This window comes from Gymnoscopelus microlampas (assembly GCF_963454915.1).
Source record: "Gymnoscopelus microlampas genome assembly, chromosome: 2".
In the NCBI taxonomy this organism is placed as follows: Eukaryota; Metazoa; Chordata; class Actinopteri; order Myctophiformes; family Myctophidae; genus Gymnoscopelus; species Gymnoscopelus microlampas.
The window spans coordinates 17,434,505-17,457,013 of record NC_139939.1 but is presented as its reverse complement, the minus strand read 5'-3'; the positions used below and the strand labels follow the sequence as shown (position 1 = coordinate 17,457,013).

Below are 22,509 nucleotides of genomic sequence, written 5' to 3'. Positions count from 1 at the left end.
GTGTGTGTGTGTGTGTGTGTGTGTGTGTGTGTGTGTGTGTGTGTGTGTGTGTGTGTGTGTGTGTGTGTGTGTGTGTGTGTGTGTGTGTGTGTGTGTGTGTGTGTGTGTGTGTGTGTGTGTGTGTGTGTGTGTGTGTGTGTGTGCGTGTGCGCGCGCGCGCGCGTATGTGTGGGAGGGAGAGGAAATGTAAACTGTCAGGGCTAAAGGTAGTTTGTTATTGGAAACAACACAAGCATTCCAGGAAGAGATGAGTTGGGGTTGATAGTCGTAGAGAGAGAGAGAGAGAGAGAGAGAGAGAGAGAGAGAGAGAGAGAAAACATTCTCCATTGACCAGTTCTAAAATATCTGCAACTTATCTATTTATGTGGTGAATTAATATAGGTTTCTGCACCTCACCACTGGAAATAATCTTTTTTTGATCCATGTCCTGTAGCCTACTGTATGTGATATTAGTTTTTCCTAGAATGTCAGGGGACAGCTTGAGCTTTGACACCCTGTGATTGACTGAGATGGGGGGAAGGGAGTACTCATTTTGGTTCATATGAAAACCTATTCCTTCCATCACAGCTGGCCAACTCATGCTTGTCGACACGTGAGGCCATCAGGACTGACTACGGATCCCTTCACATACATTTGTAATATTTCATTTGTCAGACAATCAATTAAATGTTCATTAAAACTATTAACTGTGTAAACATTTCTCAACATGTCATGTACACACAATTATTACTTTGTTCCTATTTCACCCGCGCAACGCTGGCTACATTAGTATGAGAGGAAACAGAGACAGTAGTCTGCATGTCAGAACTGTATGGTGTGAATCACATGGCAATTTATGGTGTGATTTCTGAGACTGACATGTCTCATCACACCATGTGATGGAAGATTTAGATTCTCAGAAATCACCGAAAGTCCTCTGACCTAAAAGCAACGTCAGTGCAGGTGACCACAGAGTCAGCAGTAACCTGCTACTTCCTCCGTAATGGAAATCAAAAAGATATGACGGAAACAACAGCATCTTCACATTCAGTCATGTTCAGCCATGAAATCCTAATTTTGGTTAAAAAATAAACAAATCTTTAAATTTTTCAGTTCATTGCAACAGCAATCATCTTTTTACAACTTATTTAATTCCTCTCTCTCTACCCTCCCCCCTCTTGAATACATTGAATTACATTGATCAGGCACCAGTGGTGTAAAAAAAAAAAGTACTCACATTTCTTACTTAAGTAAAAGTGTCAATACTGCAATGTAGAAATACTCTGTTACAAGTAAAAGTCCGGAATAAAACATTTACTTGAGTACCAAGTACTCATTATGCAGAATGTCCCATTTCACACCGTGTGACACGTTTTTAAATGTAGCCTATAAAAGGTAGACTAATCTTTTGAAAATAGCAGATCTACAAGCTCACAATGTGTCGTATCGCGACGCATTGTGAGCTTGTAGATCGGCCATTTTAAAAATGGCCAAAATATATATATGCTGAAGTGGTTAATATATATTTTGCAATAATAATCAAAATCTACAAAGTAACTAATTGGAAATACTCCAGTAAAGTAAAAAATACTTCAAAATTGTACTTAAGTACAGTAGGCCTACTTATGTAAATGTACTTAGTTACTTTACACCACTGTCAGGCATGAATGCTTTATGTTGCAGGTAGAGGTATAGGTAACTCATCAAGTGATGCTGTCTTAAAAGTGACAGACAGTTTAATGGGTGTTGATTGATTGATCAATCAAGTTTCCAGGCATTGTTGCACTTTTTAAATCAAGCCTGTGTTAATACATATAAAGTACTTTAACCACTTGAACCCCATCATCCATATTCTGGGGGGAAACATTAGCCAAAAATAGCCTATCTACAGTACAAGCTCTTGTGTCGCAACACACAAGCTCACACGTTGTGAGCTTGTAGATTGGCTATTTTTGGTGAAGAGATTTGGTATAGACGGAAAAAAGCAGTCCAAGTACAGAGCCATCTCTGCAACTCCAATGCAACCTCAAACATGCTCCTTGCAAAGCTGTGCCTCCACCGCCCCAGCCTCCAACTTTCTAGTGCATTGCATGGCTCAAAAGTTAAACAGAATTTCAATATCTTGCTTTGGGCCCGCTCTCGGGCGTTTCTTTATCACTCTATCTGATTTAGCTTAGCATGCTGCTTGGCTATTTGATCTTTGAGTTAGACATCTTATTAAACACCAGAAGTTTATAAAGTAAACCACAACACATCCAGTCTTACCACCAAAACTGAACCTAAAGGTTAAATGGGCTCGTGATCAAATGGACGTCAAATCTTTGGACCAGCTGCGGAATTAGTGCAGAGAAAACACACACACACACACACACACACACACACACACACACACACACACACACTCTATTTACTCTATTTTAACGTATTATTATAATAATCTGAAAGACTTAACTGTAGGACTTAGCAGTGACACTTTAAGGGACCATAGAATATCTTTCCAAAATTAAATACAATTCTATTTGAATAAATGTATCACATGGAAGAATGTGTTTAATATTGCCAAGGAACAGGACAGCTGACATTTTGTGTCTTTGAATAAACAGAGCCATTTAAAAGGGATTCATATGCTAATACTGCTTAGGCACATGAAAGCACTATGGCTGCTGTATGACAGGTCATGATGGTGTTCAAGAAGTTAGCTGTGGTTTTACTTTAAAGTTTCCAGAGTTTTTGTACATATTTATGTGCGCATGGGTGTGGACTGCGGTATATGGCAGGTGTGTGTGTGTGTGTGTGTGTGTGTGTGTGTGTGTGTGTGTGTGTGTGTGTGTGTGTGTGTGTGTGTGTGTGTGTGTGTGGTGGGTGGGTGGGTGGGTGCGTGCGTGCGTGCGTGCGTGCGTGCGTGCGTGCGTGCGTGCGTGCGTGCGTGCGTGCGTGCGTGCGTGCGTGAAATAAAATCATATACCTGAACGTCACTCTCAACCACTTGTCACCAATTTTACCTCATTTATCTGCTCAGGTTCAGAAGTAGGAAGCAGTGAGCATCCTCCTATACAGGGTACATCACCTAGAAGTCTAAAGACCTCCACAAACACAGTGATCTGCACTGCATCCTGTCTCCTGCAGAAACACAAGCAGCCATCCATCTCTAGCCTACCTGGGAAAATTGATGTGGTGTGACATCTATTGGATGATTCTCCACAATGGAGGCTCATAAGAAGCTTCATTTGTTGTTTCTCCTTCCTGTGGTCTTTCATCTCTCCACTGGCTCTTTGCAGGACAGTAAGTGATTGTTATTGCATGGTATGTAATGATTGACCACCCTCTATACCTACCTAGTAAACTGGACATGAGTTGCCTCTGGTGTGCTTTTTTTCCCTCTACACCAAATCTCGTTGCCAAAAAGAGCCAATCTACAAGCTCATAAAGCGACGCAATGCAACTTGTTGCGAGACTGTAGATCGGCTATTTTGATATTGATTGTATTATCCGTTTACAAAAATGGCATCTGTTACTTTAGTCCATTATGAAAACTCATTTAGTATTACTGTAAATAAATCATTAAGTAAACATGAGAAGGGGGGGGGGGCAAGGGGGAGAAAAGAAAAATCAACAAAAGATATCTAGTACATATAGCATATCGATACGATACGATACGATACGATACGATACGATACGATAATACTTTATTGTCAGTTCACACTGAAATTTGTCTTGCGACCCAGCAGCCATGTATGCAACAATAAACAGTTCACACATTTGACATGACACAAGAAAAACAAAACACAATACAAAATACATACATAAAAACATACATAGACAAGTGCAATGTCCACCTCTCAGCCTACCCTTGGCCTATAAATCCTGATTAAGCCTCAGTGTCGTCTGATGGACAAAGGACCTCTTCAGTTTGACCTTATTGTATGTAGGAACACCGTATCTCCTTCCTGAAGGCAGCAACCTATATTCTCCATACAAAGCATGGCTAGTGTTTGAAGTGATATTCCTTGCCAACCTTATCATACTATCATTATACGTAGTTGTATAGAGCCTCTGAAGTGGCTGTCCAACAATCTTTGAACAAATGTTCAGTTGCTGCAGCAGTTGTGACTTTAAGGCTACAGACAGACATCCATACCAGGTGGTACTACAGTACTGAAGAACACTCATTATAACCGAAGTGAAAAACAAAAGAAGAATCTGTCTACTAGCACCAAAAGATCTCAAACGGCGAAGGAAATAGACTCTTTGCTTTGTCTTCTTACCCACTGATTCAATTTGTTCTTTCCATGACAGAAGGTGGTCAATTACTACTCCTAGGTATATATACGAACATACCTGGTTGATCTGTTCACTATGAATAGTTATGGGGGATATGTGTATCTCTAGTGGGGCACCAAAAACAATCTCCTCTGTCTTTTTTGTGTTAATGATAAGAGCGTTGTTATCGCTCCACTCCACCACCTTATTTACTCTGTGTTGGTGCAGTCCAGGATCACTGGAACTATCCAAAAGGGAAATCAAAACTGTATCGTCAGAGTACTTTAGAATGTATTGGTCTGTTTTGTCAGTGCGACATTCAGACAGACATTCCTCAGTACGACAGCTGTCAGTATAAAGGGTGAAAAGTACAGCTGAGCTTACGCAACCCTGGGGAGCACCAACATTAGTAGTTAATGCTGCGGAGAGGGTTTTGTTCACTTTCACCCTCTGTACTCTGTTAGTAAGGAAGGAAGCATACCAGTGAATTAAGTATGGATTCAGTTGCAACTGCACCATCTTTGACACCAGAATATCAGACTGTATTGTATTGAAAGCTGAAGAGAAGTCTAAGAACAGCACCCTTGCATAATTCTTATTAGACTTATCTAGGTGTTTTGTAATGGACCAGTGTGACAACCGCATCCTCTGTACCGCAACCTTTCTTATAAGCAAACTGACAGGGGTCAAATTTGTCTTTAGTTATACTTACAAGATGTTGCAACAGTATTCTTTCCAGTGATTTCATGATCACTGAAGTGAGAGCTATGGGTCTATAATCCTTATGTTCTTTTGGACATTGGATTTTTGGTAGTGGTTTTATGTGTGAGGTTTTCCAACACAGAGGAATTGTGTGTGTGTCTACAGAGGTTTGAAAAATTGGTTGCCACACAGGAGCCAACTCAGATGCAAAGTTTTTGAGGAGAAAAGCACTGCACTCGTCCGGCCCATTAGCTTTCCCTGTGTTAGTACACCGAAACACTTTTCTGACATCCTCTTCAGTGATGACAATTCTGTCTGAGGGGGCAGGTGTTACAGCCTTGAGTATTTCAGTGCACTTAGAGGAATCGCCTAATGATTCGAATCTGGCAAAGAAAGTATTTAGGTCATTAGAAAAGCCAAGTTCATTATCTGTCACAATAGGTTTGGTTGGGGATGACATTCCTGTCATGGATTTCATAGTATCCCACGCCTTTTTGTGATTTTTGGCTTTAAACGCATCCTCTAGATGCTGTCTATGTGTCAATTTTGCCTGCCTCATTTTTGTTTTGAGCTTTCTTTCCGTCAACTTGAGTGCACCGAAGTCTTTGTTTATGAAGGCTATTTTCCTTTCATTTATTACATCTTTTATGTCCTTGGTCACATATGATTTATTGTTCGGAAAGATTTTAATTTCCTTTGTAGGAACAACCAGCTGTACACAAAAAATAATATAATCATTTGTAACATTGGTTGTTTTGTCCAATGAACCTTCTCTAAATGTGTCCCAATCTGTACAGTCCAGGCATGCTTTTAGTTGTTCCTTGCTTTCATTTGTCCATGTCCTAACTACTTTCTTCTCCAGTTTTCCCCTCTTCAGTTTTGACTTATAGACTGGAGTCAAGCACACGACATTATGATCAGAGGTCAATATAGGCGGCCCAACCGTGGCAACATATGCTTTTGGAATGTTCACATAACACTTGTCCAGAATGTTATTTTTCCTAGTCGCATCCTTAACATATTGTTCGAATCCTGGCAACACGGTGTCCAGATAGCACTGATTTAAGTCCCCAAGCACGATGGCTGGTGCCTCTGGATACTGCAGTTGCAGTCCGTGTACACAGTCAGCAATGTTTTTTGCTGCTTGTGCAGCTCTTCCCGGCCCTTTAGGAGGCACATATACTAGAAACAGTAAAATGCACCCAAATTCGCGGGGAAGATAGAAAGGTCTTAAAGTCATGCCTAGGATCTCCACGTTGGGATCGTCGCATATCCTAAGTTTGACGGAGAAGGATCGACACCAGAGATCATTTATGTACACACATACACCACCGTAACCACTCCCTCCACCTCTGTCCAGTCGTACCATAGTAAATCCGGGGACTTCATAAAGTGAGTCTGGTTTTGATGGCTGTAACCAGCTCTCAGTGAAACATAACAGTGATGCCTCACGAAAATCATGATTGTACCTGGTGTATGTCCGTATCGTGCCTATTTTGTTGTGCAGAGAACGCACGTTGGCCAGAACGATAGAAGGGAGCGGGGGGCGGGTGAATCTCCTCCGTAGTCGGGTCCGAATTCCCCCTCTTTTCCCTCGTCTCCTCTTCCTCTTTCCTCGGATCAACTCCACGGGGATGTTATCAAACACCGGTAGGTGGACGTGGTTTGCCGTTGTGTTCGGCTCCGGCGGCCGTAATGCCAGCAGTGCAGCTCGGCTGTACACACAGGCGGTCCCGGTCGCGCCGTTTTCACGCCAGATGTTTGTGTCGAGTTGAGTCTGTTCAACCGACAAGCAGGAGTTGATAGTCCATAGGATCAGCAGCAGAGTTATTTCTACCGCTCTCATCTTGTATCCCATAACATGTAACGACATATAGGCACACGGACAACACAAATAACGAAAACAATAAGGCATACAAGGCCCTCTGAGGTCGCGGTGCAGCCGCAGAGCAGCGCACACGGAAGCAGCAGCTCTGCAGCAGCAGAGCAGAGCAGAGCAGAGCAGAGCAGAGCAGAGCCATGAATTAACTAGCAGTTCATGATGAAATTGTTGTGACTTTATTAGAGGAGTAAGGATGAAGAATGACCCATCTGGGGGTCCCTTGGGGCCTATCCAGTGAACCAGTCCAGCTTGGGAGACCCCCATGCGCCACATGGAAGTTTTGGAACAACCAGTATCAGGGACCGAGTCTACTCACTAATCCTACCCCTTCACTAATTCTACCCGCCTATGAGCACTCATCCTGGGCGTAGAACTGACCGATAAAAGCAGATCAACAAACCCACCACATGTGGCCCATAATATGGTCGCATATGAATTTATGTATTAAGTAACTGTGGAATAACATGCTTAACTAATGATAGTTACTTAACATTAATTGATGAAGACATCATTAATTTGTATATTTCCTGATACTTTCCCGATAACCAATAATTACATAGCAAAAAATAAAAGGACAAAGTTTAGAAATAAGGTTAGGTTTAGGTGTCACTCCCTTCGTGTGGTCAAAAAACAAGTCAGTAGCTCTGGTTACTGGTGGCTTTATTTGTGCACTCTTGCAGGCTCAAATCAAAAACATAACATACAAAACATAATGAAAGAAAATAAAACTTGCAATTGAATTAGCTCCAATCGGAACCTCTCCCTCCGCTGTATAGCTCTGAGATGAGGTTCCACGTTTGTCGGTGCCTTTGTCGGTGTTTGTCGGTGCCTCAGCCGGTCCTCAGCCGGTTCCATAATATTATGCATTACAAGATGCAATTCAACATTTGACCAGTAGGGGAATCAGTAATGTTGCCTCTGCAGGCGCAACTTCCGGCTATGTCTTAAAAACATTTAGGAGAGAAGTTATTTAAATGCTTTTTTCAACCTTTACTTTTTGGATACGATGTGCAGAAAGGGGTAAGAAACATGTAAAGTGGAAAATATTCGAAAATGTCCTGCTCAAACGGCACCGGGCCACGTAGGACCTCATCTCGGAACTACATAGTGGAGGGAGAGGTTCTAAATGGGGCTACAATTGAATTTTCCTCATTGGCTCTGCATAAGGTAACGAAGAGAATGGGTGAGAAGCCCAACGATAACAGCAAACAAACACACTGAAAACAAGATGAATCGATCAAACTTATAAAGAAACGTAACATACAACTCAAATATTGACATATAACTTGGATATTGACATTTAAACACGTGAAACAAACTAACCTTTTGTCAGCGTCACGCTGCTCTCAAACAAATGCTGCCCTGTCCGTCTACACACAGCAGTGTTACACTTTAAGTGTTCCCCGGCACACCACCATATAAGGGATTCCGGTCGGAATATTGCATTTCCAGAAGACAATGTTCTTACCAAAATAAAACAAAAATATCAAGGAACATAGAAATAACAAAATAATAAATATGGCATGCTCTGCAGCCACATTAGGCATAGTTTACTGAGGTTACGTTTAGGAATACCAGGTGAATACCGCCGGATTTGCCCAGGGGCAACTGTGTTTTGGGGCGAGCGTTTTGGTATTCGATTTTATGTGAGAGCAAACCTTGCATCAACGGTGAGAACATTACAAAGGACTTTGACTTAAACACATAGCGGCAAGCAGTACACATAGCTACTTGTGTGTAGTTAATGAAGGGCAGAGGCATGGATTTACAAGAATTACAAATCTCAATCATGTCATCAATAATGTCAGAAAGAATACACAATTGTGGAGTCTCTCCACAACACTCAGCTGCTGCATGACTGATCAGTGATCCCTTTCTCTTGCATATTGTACCTTAGTGGGGCTATCTATCTGTAGTCGAGTTTGCAGTCTCTAGTCTGCACATACTGTAGGTTGGATCGGACGTGATAGCCAATGTCCGATCCCTGAATTAAGTCATATCGATCGGTGCAACTCTAGTAGTGTGTGTGTGTGTGTGTGTGTGTGTGTGTGTGTGTGTGTGTGTGTGTGTGTGTGTGTGTGTGTGTGTGTGTGTGGTGCTGCTGCTGCTGCTGTCGACTGCGCAACTATTGTACGGTAAGCCGCTGTTTATAGACCGAAATGCGCAGATTGGCTGTTTTCTATGTGTTTATTTTCCATAGGATCTCTCCCGCAGCAATCTGTTCATTTAACTCAAAGAGGGTACAAATAAGATTATACTTTGGGCATATCTATGGGCAGGCTTGTCTAGTAAGGTTATAATGAAATGCCATAGCATGGGAGGACGAGTGGGAAGACGACCGCCGTTTAGAGTATGAGAAAGTCTCCCCATTGGCTTAAAGGACAGCCAATGATGAAAAACATGTTGCTCAGTCTGTTTGTAGACCAGGCGCTCTTCGAGCAACCTGGTAAAAAAAGCTCTTCTCACATTACATCTCCTATTATGGCCAATGCTTTGTTCAATACCAAGAGTGGGATAGGAATGGGGTGAAATGTGTTAACTATCTTTTCAAAGATTGGAGTTTTATTTCATTTGATGTTTTGTTTTTTTATATCTGCAAATAGCGTAGTTTCATTAAAACACATTTGTCATCATCTCTGTCCCCTCCACAAAGTGACTGGATTGATGAATGTCTGGATATACATCCATTAAGTAAAGGTGTGATGTTATATCTTGCATGAAAATATTCAAAGATCAGCCTCCCATTTTCTAGAGCAGGTCAAAGGAAGGTGGGAGGGAGGAATTTGGTATGGTTTTAGCAGGTACTACTTGTTGCATACAGTATATCCCCATTGTGTACCAGATATGATTTGTTACAGTTTAAAGTAGGTTTAGATCCAACCTGCCTTACGTGTGGTCATGACCTGGCAAACCGTTGCCATATGTTTTGGGAATGTTTTATGATTTATAATATATACAATAATATGTATTTAAATATATTTAAAATACCATATACAACATATGTTGTATATGGTATTGTCTTGGACACCAATCCATTGACTGCTTATATGGTGTGGTTGGTGACTCTAGATCAATCAGGGCCATTGTCCTCATTACATGCATTGCTGTGGACACTGATCTTGGGTGTTGTCACTTGTGTAGAGAGTGTTTTATCTTTATATTTGTTTTATTATGTTTTTATGTTTCGTGCTTTTACACTAGCAGCAACACAAATCGGACAGTTTGCTCTAGTCTGACTCTGACATCACGACCCCCCCCCATCTCTCTCTCTCTCTCTCTCTCTCTCTCTCTCTCTCTCTCTCTCGCTCCCTCTCTCTCACACCCTTTATATAGTAGATCATTCACCTGAGGGGAATTTGCCTTGCATTGCAAAATAATTTCTCCTTCACTACAGACCTCTTTTCTGATATTCTTTGTCTTTCACAGGTCTTCACTGCCTCACTGACTATGATAATAGCATCACATGTGTGTGGAACAGCACTTCTGTATCTGACCAGAGAACCGTGACTGCATTCACTAAATGTACTCTCAGTGCCTCCATGATGTTATTTGGTACCAAATACCCGACCTCCTGTGACCTGAGGCCCTTTGATGAAGCCAAACCAGCTATGAGAAGATGTTCACTAGTCTATAGTATTACTAACTATGTGAGTTTAGTAGGTTAAAAGTATTATTATAACTGTCAGTCAAGTACATATTTGTTTCCCACAAGTCATGGTTTGTTTTAATTATTTGCAATCATATCATTATGTAGGAGTAGGTGCCACTTTTTGTAAGCCTAGAAAGTTCACTTGTAATACAAACTAATACAGGACAATCGCCTTTGATGTATTTTTTAGCTGACACCCTTAACCACCGGAATATGAACAGCACTTTTCCCACGATTACAAGGAATTAACTGTGAAAAGATCAGTGATCTATAGACTCACTAGTCAGGCTACTTCAGATAGTGACCAACTGAGGAAGAGACTAGACTAACATTATTTCCTTAAACAATATCATTGTTGTTGATCTTTTCTAGATGAGAAAACAATGTTTTTGTCATACATCATCTTATATTAACGCTGTCTACTTTTAGGTCTTTGTAAATGACCTGACCTGCTCCATTGATATAAAATGTGAGCCTCTGGATAATAGTTTGATCAACGTCACCTACAAGCCTGCTGACCACAGTAAGTGTAATAGATAAAAACACGTAGTTAACTGTACAACCATAATACTCAATACAACCTTAACTCAGGTTACTCTCTCTCTCTCTCTCTCTCTATCTCTCTCTCTCTCTCTCTCTCTGTGTGTGTGTGTGTGTGTGTGTGTGTGTGCGTGCGTGCGTGCGTGCGTGCGTGCGTGCGTGCGTGCGTGCGTGCGTGCGTGCGTGCGTGCGTGCGTGCGTGCGTGCGTGCGTGCGTGTGTGTGTGAATTTGCAGTAAAGCTGAATCCTCCTCAAATGCCTTTAATCAACTACACCACCATTTCCTGGGAAGTCCTTAAGAATACAAGAATAAATGAATACAGCTTCCAAATCCAGTGGAAACGAGAGGCTCAGTCCTGGAAGGTGTGTGTGTGTGTGTGTGTGTGTGTGTGTGTGTGTGTGTGTGTGTGTGTGTGTGTGTGTGTGTGTGTGTGTGTGTGTGTGTGTGTGTGTGTGTGTGTGTGTGTGTGCAAGAAAGAGAAGGGACAGATTTTGCTAAACATTTACACTGTCTTTGTAAAAAAAAGAAAAGAAAAAGAGTTTATTTGTTTTTAAGCTAAATCGTCCTCCCTTGTCAGGATGCCTTGGAGAGAAACAGATCACATTGTGGGATACATTGCCACATGGAGCTGGATCCAGATGAGGATCTGGAGCTAAATGAAACATACCAGGTGCGAGTCAGAGTCATGGCGGTTGATTCTTGGGCCAAATCCACCTGGAGTGACTGGAGCCCTACAGCATCATGGACATCACTCATAGGGAGGACAAATACAACAGGTAATGTAACTGTTTACTGTAAACCATTGACTGTCAAATGGTTACAGGATCAACTAGGTATAGATTAAAGAACATAATCCCTGACTGTTGAATACCATGTGAACAATTCTGTTCAGTGATTCAGCACAAACAATATGAAAACAGTAAATTACACACTTTATCATCATCAAAACACATACGCCAAAGTAAGAAGGTAAACACATAGGCTACTGTACATTTAAAATATATCTTATTTGGGAACATTTGTGGACACTCAACAATCTAATTTGGACCAACGTCTTAAGTAAGAAACTGTAATCCCTGGGACCAGCAAACGTGCATTGATATTCTCACTATTTGTTCTTCTTCCCTCTATATCAAAACAAAGGATTCTTCAGTACTTTTGCAGTATTGAAAGTGATCATTGTGGCTTTGATTGGCGTCACCTTTTCTATTTGCTGTTTGGCAGAGACATTTCACAGGTACAGTGGTACATTCTTTTTACTGAGAAATATAAAATTGCATTTATTAATAATTTACCTCAACCTCAGGGTGACCCAATATACCCAAATGGATATGGGTGGCCCATGTGTCAAATACCACATGGGCTCAATGCTCTGATCAGCAAGTCCCCGGTTCGATTAAATACCGACCGGACCATTTACTGAATGCAGTGGTGGACAGTAACTAAGTACATTTACTTGAGTACTGTACTTAAGTAAAAAACATTGTATCTGTACTTTACTTGAGTATTTGTATTTTTGATACTTATGACTTTCACTCAACTACATTTCAAAGACAAATATTGTACTTTTGACTCCACTACATTTGTAGGAAAGGAAAAGATAGGTTATGAATTAACCACTTAAGCCCTTGTCGTGAAAATAGCCGATCTACAACACAGTTCTGCTATTTTCACTATTATTGATATTTTTGGAAATTTGGGGGGAAACCTTTAAATTGTTTTGTAAAATGTCAAAATTTCAATACAGCAATGCATTGGTATTAAAAATAAAATGTACTTTGTAATTTGCACTTTTAAATACTTTGAAGTGTTTCTGAACTCTATCTATACTTTGACTCAAGTACTGGAGTTGAATAATTTGTCCACCACTAGCTAAATGTAATGCCCTTACTTTTTCTCTACATGACTCTCTCCCCACTGTCATTGTCAATAAAGAAAGACAATTCAAAAATAAAATACCTCAACCTAAATAATGCTCATGTCTCTCAAAATGATACTCAAATGCAGAAAGAAGAACTCCGGGAAGCAGATTGAGAATGTGGAGATGGTCTCTTGTCAAGATCAGCAGGTATTTGTGTTTGTTGTTTATGTGATTATCTATTGGTCCTACAAGAGAAATGTTATGCACAACACTAATTTACTTACCTTTCTACATTATCTAAAGTATTTGAAATAGGAAGTTTAATTCTTATGCTTAAAAAAACACTTAGATTTTTCCTGAAGACTTGTCTGTGTGAAGAAAGAGCATGGGGCATTATAACTGACTTGACTTAATCTCAATTCCACACTGCAGCCAGAAAGAGGACACAGAGCTCTTTCCTTGTCCTCTTGCGATGGAGATGACCATTCCGACGATTACTACGATGTTCTAGAGCACGCCACTAGAGGGCACCTGGTCATAAATGCACTATGCCTCCCTTGCACCTCCTGCACTGGAAGCATTTGTCAATAAACCCCATACACACCCCGTCAAGCGCCCACGCAGCCAATTAAATGTCTATATGCATGAGCCTTTTTGACCTAAAATCATGCAACTTAAAATCAGTGGTGTAAAGTAACTAAGTACATTTACTCAAGTACTGTAGGCCTACTTAAGTACAACTTTGAGGTATTTTTTACTTTACTTGAGTATTTCCAATTTCCAGTGCTTTTACTTCTACTCCATTATCTCGGATCCAAATATTGTACTTTTACTGTCTCCACTACATTTATTTGACAACTTTAGTTCTTAGTTACTTTGTAGATTTTGATTATTATTACAAAACATACATTAACCACTTAGTACAGCAACTTGCTATGGGCCTGGTCTTCAAGATACACCACAACATTGGGATCCCCCTGTATTTGTCAAAATACTTCCAAAATGTTAATCAAGTCCATGATCATAACACCAGAGGCAGCTCCACAAACCATGTTCAACCCAGATTTGGCACAACAAAGGGAATGAACTCTTTCTCATGCTATTCATCTAAAATGTGGAATGCCCTACCAAAAAGAGTAAAGGAGTGTAAAACCCTACTCACTTTCAAAAATGCCCTAAAGATACACCTTCAGGAGGCTGCAATTCAAAAATGGCCCCTGTCCAAGTCCTAACCTACCCCATGTCCTAACCTAACCTACCCCCCCCCCCCCCTCTCTTTCTTTTTTGTACATATTTTTCACCCTTCATACCAGTAACCTGTAAACTGATTGTATGACATTCTGTATAGTAGTGTGTATATCTGTCTGTCTCTTATATGTCAACATGATTTGTGTGCATGGGGATCTCATCTTAAACAAGCTAAGTGCTTAATGAGCTATCCAGTTTAGTAGACCTTGTATTGCGAATTTGTACTTCCATGTACTGTTATGTACTGTCATGTACTGTTCTCATGTCTTACTAAATAAAGTACATCAATCAATCAAGCCCTATACATTTCAGCCATTTGAAAATAGCCAATCTACAAGCTCACATTACATCGCGACACATTGTGAGCATTTTTTTATGCATTTTATAGATTGCATAAAATGCATTTTTTTAATACATTTTATAGATACATTTTACATTTTATACATTTTGATACCAATACTTTTGTACTTTTACGTACATTTTTAATTCCGGACTTTTGCTTGTAACAGAGTATTTCTACATTGCAGTATTGATACTTTTACTTAAGTAAAACATTTGAGTACTTTTTCCACCACTGCTTAAAATGGTGAGATTCTTCCACTTCATTTACACACAAACATGGGCTCCCTGCAGGGCATTTGCACAGTATGCCTGGTTGGAGTCCATGCATGCTCTGGAGGGAGGATAGGAAGCAGTAGGAGGACAGAGTTCAAGTCCTCAGTATGAGGTGAAAGGATGTAGCCTACTAACTAACCTGGCTAACCATCGGCTATTTTCTGCAAATATATTTAGTGTGAATGTGTGAGAGTCAAGCAGGGTGGTGCAGAGGACAGTGGGATGTTGAAGAGGGACGAGAAGGAGGAGGAGGACGTAAGGGAGAGGGAGAAGAGAGTAAGATAATGTTGAAATCATTAGGGAGCCATGATGAGCAAATATTTGTGGGATTTGGTTCAAATGAGAGTTAACGCTTTATGCTGCCAACTTGAGCTTGGATTGCTTGAGTGGTTTTTGCATTTTAAATAATAAATGATATAATAGTATAAAAAGATAGTTTACAGAAAACACCAATGTCATAAAAAAAAGCAAAAACAAAAGACAAAATAGAAAACAAAACAAAACAAAAAGAAAGAAACTTTGATGTATAACCTTTTGATTGTCAGAGCTGAAATAATTTGATGTGTTCTTATGTAAAATGTTGGTTTTAATGTGTAAATACCTATGTTGTATCATTTAACATTCATATCCTAGTCTTTATTTGTGATTTGTCATTTTATCAGCTGTATCTGTCTTATTTTACAAGTAAGACGCGCGAACGCTGGAAGCGAACGCAGCTCGAAAATATTGTGCATTTACGGACTGTGTGTGTGTGTGTGTGTGTGTGTGTGTGTGTGTGTGTGTGTGTGTGTGTGTGTGTGTGTGTGTGTGTGTGTGTGAGTGTGTTTTGACTGCACTCTGGCGCCACTCTGTTGGTTGCACACAGGCAGTGCAGTGCACACATACTGCACACAGACAGAGACACAATGAGAGCAGATGTTTCATAGTATGCTCTCCTTCCGCGTTCGCAATCAATTACATTCCTAGGGAACGATGCAAATCTGGAACAATGCAAGTTGGGAATTCATGCCCCACCCGGTTATGCATTACCCTCTGTGTTGTAGCCTACCCGCCTGAATGTCTGTGTCCCGTTTACGACCATAGATCTCTCTGTCTGTCCTTTTCCCTTTTATGCCCATATATGGAGATCCCTGATATCAAGTTAATTCAAATGCTTAATTATTTTTTTCATCAAGATCAGATGTCTTTAAAGTCAACTTTATAGAACTATTTGATCATCAGTTCTGTGTTCTGTGAAATGTTTGTATTAGCGTGTAAATACATGATGCTTTGTATTAAAGGTTAAAATTGACTCTAGTCTTTATTTGTGTAATTTTATTAGAGCTGTATCTCTTATTTGAGCAATTACATTAATTGTAATTGCAAAAAAAAAACACAGATGTCATTAAATGTTGTTGAATACCAAGACAAACTACATGAACTAGAAAGTACCTGAAAGCCCCCCCATACCCCAACCCACTTTGGGAAAAGAAAGAGAGGAAACTGCAGGAAGGATCATAGGGGACCCCATTCCATGGCAGGCACGCTTGTAATAATATAAGTAAACAAGTAATAAAGTAAACACAATGAGGGATATCAAAGGGTCAATAAACTCCACAAGGCAATTGACATAATGTGGTGGACATGGCCGTGAGTTGCAGCCTGGCATGTATGGTTGAACATGACCTAGATCACAACAAGATCACTCACGTAGACATGACGACCAAGCCTAGGGGTCACTAGGTGTAACATAGAAAATGGACTCCCTCCTTCCCAGTCCCCAAACAACCAGGCCACACAGGTATTAAAATAGGGTCAATGATTTTCATTTTACATTTACGAAAAACGCTCGGGTGGCGCAGTGGTAAAGTCCCTGCCCACAACCACGGAGGTTGTGGGTTGGAATCCACCGTGGTGCAGCCGGCTTTGTCATGCGTCTATGTGAACACAATTGGCCCGTGTTCGGGGGAGGGAAGCCAGGCGGGTCACTGCACGTACTCCTACGGGCTGGGGCGGCACCTGTCAGCAGGGAGTGTTGGGCAGGAGGAGTAGGGCGAAGGCCCTACGTCCTCCCGTAGGGGCTGCTCATTGGCTGGTGAGTCAGTACTGTAGGACACAACAGCAGTGACAACACAGAAATGTGTGTGGGGAGGAATTAATTCTCATAACGACTAAATTGGGGAGAAAAAGGGTGTAGAAAATGATTGGCTACTCTAAATTAAAATAATTAAAGATTTAAAAAACATTATTACCTCAGGGTGGGACCATATAAAATCCTAAATACAAAACAAAACTTCTACTCCTACCCAACAACAGAAACCCAAAATATAAATATCTAACCTAATATAAAGTACTGCAAAAACAGAACAAACTAATAAGAAAAGAGAGGTCACTCAAGGTATTACATTATTCAGAACTTTAACCCATGGTAGCTCTAAAGACAGGACACAATGCTTGTGTTTGGAGGCTGGCTATATGTAGCCTCGGTCCCAGCCTCACTTATCTGCGAAAAGAAGAGCGAGTGTCTAGGAAGTCCTGAGTGGGTAGGATTTCCGTCGCACGCGTTTCCCCCGGAAACGATATTTTTTTGACCAATCACAATACTCGTTTCATTCACGGAGAATGTTAACAGATTTGTAAACCATCAACGTCATTTCCTTGGGCGGTACTTCCGTTAAATTCAACCGTTTCCTGTTCTTCACTTCCTAGACAACCAACATCCCAGGTCTTGCCCAGCGTGGAAGACAGAAGAATTGGTGACAGCCAGCTTTATAGTGGAGTCACCAAGCCAATCACCAGCCTTGTTACACCTAATAGTTAGCCACTCACACTCAGGCACCACTCACACCAGCTGGTAGTCAGCCACTCATCACGACTCAAACACACATACACGCACGCACGCACTTACGCACGCACAAACACACTTAGGGGAGAAAAAACATGCACAGGGCAACACCACACAGGAACTACACATATGAGCCCATAGGGTCCTAACACCTCCCCCTATAAGATCAAACATTTATCCCCCAAAAAAAATAAAAATGTTTGATTACACATCAGAAACAAAATAACTAAACATGCTGTCAAAGTCAATTCCTCCAAGAGAGAAAGCAGAACCTTGATCGCAACCTGCCCAAAGGAATTTCCAACGTTTGTGGTTTAATACGAAACTACTCACATCAGTACAACCGCACAATGGGTTTTTTCTTTACGTCAGAAATCGTTACACTTCCTACATGACTAGATTGCCTACAGTTCATGTGTAGACAATGTACTGAAAGGAAAGGAATACTCACAAGAGACAAGAATGGGGCACATCTCTTTGTAGAATGACAGCAGGTATGTAAAACTCTTTATGATGTGACATTACAGAGCATCACACGTTTTGCGTGTGATATAAATTAAAGCCTTTACCTCCTTGTACAATTAGATTTAGTTTAATCTGTTCTAATGTGATGCTATAATGCTATAAAAGTGTAATGCTGTTGTTGATAAACCTGATTGATGGTAAACTGGACTAAAATAGATCCCATGGGTTAAATTATGCTGAATAAAACCTCTGATGAGGGTAAGATAAAATTATCTCAGATTTGTGGTTATTTCTACGTTAAAGGGTCTATCAGTAATAAGGATGTATAACCACAAGTGGAGAGGATGTCAGTGGGGTATAGATGTACTCTGTGTGTGTGTGTGTGTGTGTGTGTGTGTGTGTGTGTGTGTGTGTGTGTGTGTGTGTGTGTGTGTGTGTGTGTGTGTGTGTGTGTGTGTGTGTGTGTGTGTGTGTTTGTTTGTTTGTGTGTGTGTGTGAGGAAATGATGGTGTCAGGGGTAGAGGGAGGGTAGTTTGTTAATGAAACAACACAAACATTCGCGGAAGAGATGAGTTGTGGTTGATTGGGTGCGCACACTCCGCACAGCGGCGCACGCACACACACACACACACACACACACACACACACACACACACACACACACACACACACACACACACACACACACACACACACACACACACACACACACACACACACACACACACACACAGAGAGAGAGAGAGAGAGAGAGAGAGAGAGAGAGAGAGAGAGAGAGAGAGAGAGAGAGAGAGAGAATGGAAAGTTGATCTCAGGGAAAGTCCATACTGTATGTCAAAAAGGCAGCTAGAGAGACAGAAAGGCAGGCAGAAAATGATAGCAATATAGAACATTTAATCTGGACCACAATACTGCTTCTGTTGCCAAGTTTCCCCATCAGCAGGTTCTAAAATAAAATAAAATATCTGCATTTTAGTTATTTATGTTGTGTGGTGATTGTGAATTAGGTTGCACCTCACCACTGTGCAAACAGGAACATTTTTGATCCATGTGTCCCATACTGTACAATAGCTGACAAGTATACATTAGCACTAAGTTTTGGCAGGTTTGAAAATGTAATCCATTACAAATTACTTGTTTACCATTTTAACCAGTAAAATCTGTTGATTATGCAGTTAATTTATACTGAACTCTAACCTAAAAGTGAAATAATAAGTCAGTTATTGAAATCCCATTTCCTGTAATTCAGTAGGCCCTAGAATTGTTATGCATGCTGTCTATGGTAAAACAAATATTTCTTTGGTATCCCCTACCAGGACACAACTCTCAGTATCACCCACATACGGTAGTTCCGTTTACTGTATAATATAGTCCAGTTCTGTTTTCTGACCAAGATGTTTATACTCATGCAGAAGCAGAAGTGAGAAGTGAGAACTAGGTTGTTTTTACAAACATAGGCCTATAGGTTAAAGTTTAGTTCGCTTAAACTCAACTCACCTTTATTGTCACATCACAGCTTCTTCATAGAATCTTTCATAGAATAGGCCCTACGGTGTCCATCCTTGCAAAAAAGTACATGTACCAAAATTAGAATGATGACTGATATTCATATTTTGTGCAGGGTGCTGCTGTTATATCTATCATTAAATGCACCCCAATAGACGGGAGGCAGACCTCTCCCTGCTACAGTGGGCCCACCCACAACCCACTTTACCATCTAGGTTTGCTGTCAATTGCCATTTAATTAAACATTCTGATGCTGTGACTCTACCACCCTATGTAGCATAGATAGGAAATGTTTTTGGTCTGCCCATCATACATCTTGCGCAAATTCCTGAAGGTGAGCAAAAGTGACAGTAGAAAAGGACAGTAGCATCAATAGGGTCAGTCATCCCATTAGTTGTCTGTGATTTATTACAGTTCATTTAATTAACTGAAATTGCCAAATGAAAAATATCACGCATCCAAAATAGAAATGTGTTGTTTTTAAAAGGAAATCTTCAACGTCCATGTCCTTCTCCTCAAAATGAAACACGACTATTGACCTCATTGTCATTCATGAAATACATTATGTAAAATTCCGACTACAAATATTAAATAAAGCAAAGAGCTGTAGTACGCATGTCAGAACTGTATGTTATGATGGAACATTTAGACACTCAGAAATCCCCCAAAGTCCTCTGATCTTTAATGAAGCAGAGTCAAAACAGGTGACCACAGTATCAGCAGTAACCACTACTTCCTCTGTATGATATATATATATATTTTTTTTTTCTTCTTTTTTTTCACTGCATAATTATCCATTATTGTCATTCAGGCATGGTCATCAACAACAACAATAATAATAATAATAATAAGGGTAATAATAATAATAATAATACATATTGATTCACAAAACCTGAGCTTTGCGTCACGTTTCTACCATTTCCCCAATAATAAGTGGTGGCCTTGTGAGAAAATGTTATAAGCCTGGAGACTTCAACATGTTCAAGAACTGCATCAGGTGAAGGAGTATTGCACAAACAGGTGTGCTCGTATTCACGGCTTTCATTGCTACCGACTTGCGTGGCGTCCGAGTAGTAATAATCTTTATTCATAGAGCACTAATGAAAACAGTTACAAAGTGCTTTACATTAGAAAAAACTAAATCAAATCAGAGAACAGAACAAAAACACGACAGTGTGTTCAAAAAGTGCAGTATGTAATAAATGCATTAGGAAAATCAATAATACAGTTTCTACATACAGTAAATGATTCAAAACAAGATTAATAACAGAAACCAAAAAGCACCCACTGCTTAGACCGTCAATCAGGCAAAGAAAAACTCCCAAGGAAAAAACGCTTGGAAAAAAAGAGGAAGAAACCTTGAAGACTCACAAAAGAGGGAACCCCGTCCAGGGCCGACAGACGTACAATAAGTGCTGAGGGGGAAATATTGAAATCAAAACGAGCAAATTAAAACGAAAACTGTGCATGTTCTCCCCGTGTCTCTCAGGGTAGTTAATACCCTCACAAAAACATGTAGTAATCCTGGTCGCTATACTGCCTCCCCCATGACAGCCGGGGCGCCTGATGGAGGAGAAGGGAACTGGTTGGAATAACGTGTTCCTTCCACACGCTACGTCCAACCAGGGAAACTCCCCCCTGTCAGGTGACAAGAAGGTCAGTTGGCTCTCATGCATTGAAGGAGGCATGAGCTCGGCCCTGACCTCCCTAGGCTGGTGAGGGGAGTGTAGCGCCCAGGATCACTTAGAAATTGGCACCAGGTGAAAAATATCGCGGGATAAAAATTATTAAAAAAAAGAAAAAGAAAACTGTGCTAAAAAAAGTGCTATCATTAAGCATAGTGACATCATTTATACAGACATAAAAATAAAGTGCAGTGAGAAAACATTAACCCTTGTGTAATATTAACATTCTGTATATTCCCCATCTATCTAAAATGACCCACCTTCCATGAACCCCTAAAATAATGCAGCTTAAATTACATTTTCAACTCCAAATCTATTTTGCATTAAGAAAAAACATGTCATTCATCACCAACGTGGTGAATATGTGCTTTTGTTTTGTTTTGTTTTGTATTCCCTCTTCACAGTGCAGAAAGACTAGACGGGTTTCTGAACAGCTACAGGTTCAGCCATCCCAATTGCGCGTGTGTGCGTGCGAGCGTGCGTGCGTGTGTGCATGCGTGTTCTTGGTCTTAACACTTAAACTTCTAAGAGGGTGAAGGAAGTAGTAAAGATACAATATTTGTGTAGTGACATTAACAGTCAGCAACTCTTCAAACAGTGTTTTGGCCTAATGGGCCATCGGCCAAGCCCCTCTATCTGTTTTTGTTTTGAGTTGATCGATCCTAGCTCTACTTGATAACAACATGACACATCAGTTCTTATGAAAGCTGAAATAATTTCTCTCTGAGAAAGTGACAGGAAGTGCACTGAAATCTAATAAAGATCAACTATTTGGCTTTTGACACATTAACAGTCAGTCAACTTCAATGAGTGTTAATGTCATCCTCTCTCTCTTGTCTCGTTGTCAACAATCTATTTCCTGCTAAAAAATAACTATTCAAAAGGTTATTCTAGTGCAGTAGTTTTCAAGCTTTTTTGGAGCTCTGGACCACAAGCATATTTCAAACAATCCCCAAGGACCACCCCACCCCACCTCAGCACAACAATTTATACAGTAAATTTAAGAAGGCATAACACTGTCATTTTATGTTTTTATAAATATTTAACAATTATATATAACTGCACAAAAGTGATGTTATGCTTTGAAAGGTAATTTTACAATACTCTAATTGAATAAAACTTCATCTCACAAGGAAGACTGTGTTTCATATATATATACTGTAGCCAAGAAACAGGATCCGATGGATATTTGTTTAAACCCTGACACCCTAATCAGACAGTCTGTTTCTGCTTTCTGGGTCACCTGTGTGTGGTTGTGCTTTTCAGTTTCCTAGCATGCCCGTGTGTGCATG

General features: G+C 40.4%; 1 protein-coding gene and 1 long non-coding RNA gene across 3 annotated transcripts in view; both read left to right on the top strand.

Annotated features, from left to right (window-relative positions):
- Positions 1 to 22,509, top strand: part of LOC311035490 (uncharacterized protein) — a 67,111-nt gene that overhangs the window by 2,647 nt on the left and 41,955 nt on the right. The window contains exons 2-6 of one of the 2 annotated variants that reach the window (XM_084043733.1): positions 2,999 to 3,261; positions 10,250 to 10,470; positions 10,902 to 10,995; positions 11,248 to 11,375; positions 11,591 to 11,789. In XM_084043733.1, coding sequence (XP_083899859.1) covers positions 3,183 to 3,261; positions 10,250 to 10,470; positions 10,902 to 10,995; positions 11,248 to 11,375; positions 11,591 to 11,789 — 721 coding nt within the window. In that variant the 5' untranslated portion in view covers positions 2,999 to 3,182. Of the gene's footprint in view, positions 1 to 2,998; positions 3,262 to 10,249; positions 10,471 to 10,901; positions 10,996 to 11,247; positions 11,376 to 11,590; positions 11,790 to 17,887; positions 18,056 to 22,509 lie in introns of those variants that run through there. The other variant, XM_084043734.1, reaches the window with a different exon arrangement.
- LOC311035501 lies at positions 12,104 to 13,472 on the top strand. Its single transcript, XR_014599724.1, has 3 exons — positions 12,104 to 12,250; positions 13,021 to 13,081; positions 13,307 to 13,472. It is a non-coding gene; the product is annotated as an uncharacterized lncRNA (long non-coding RNA).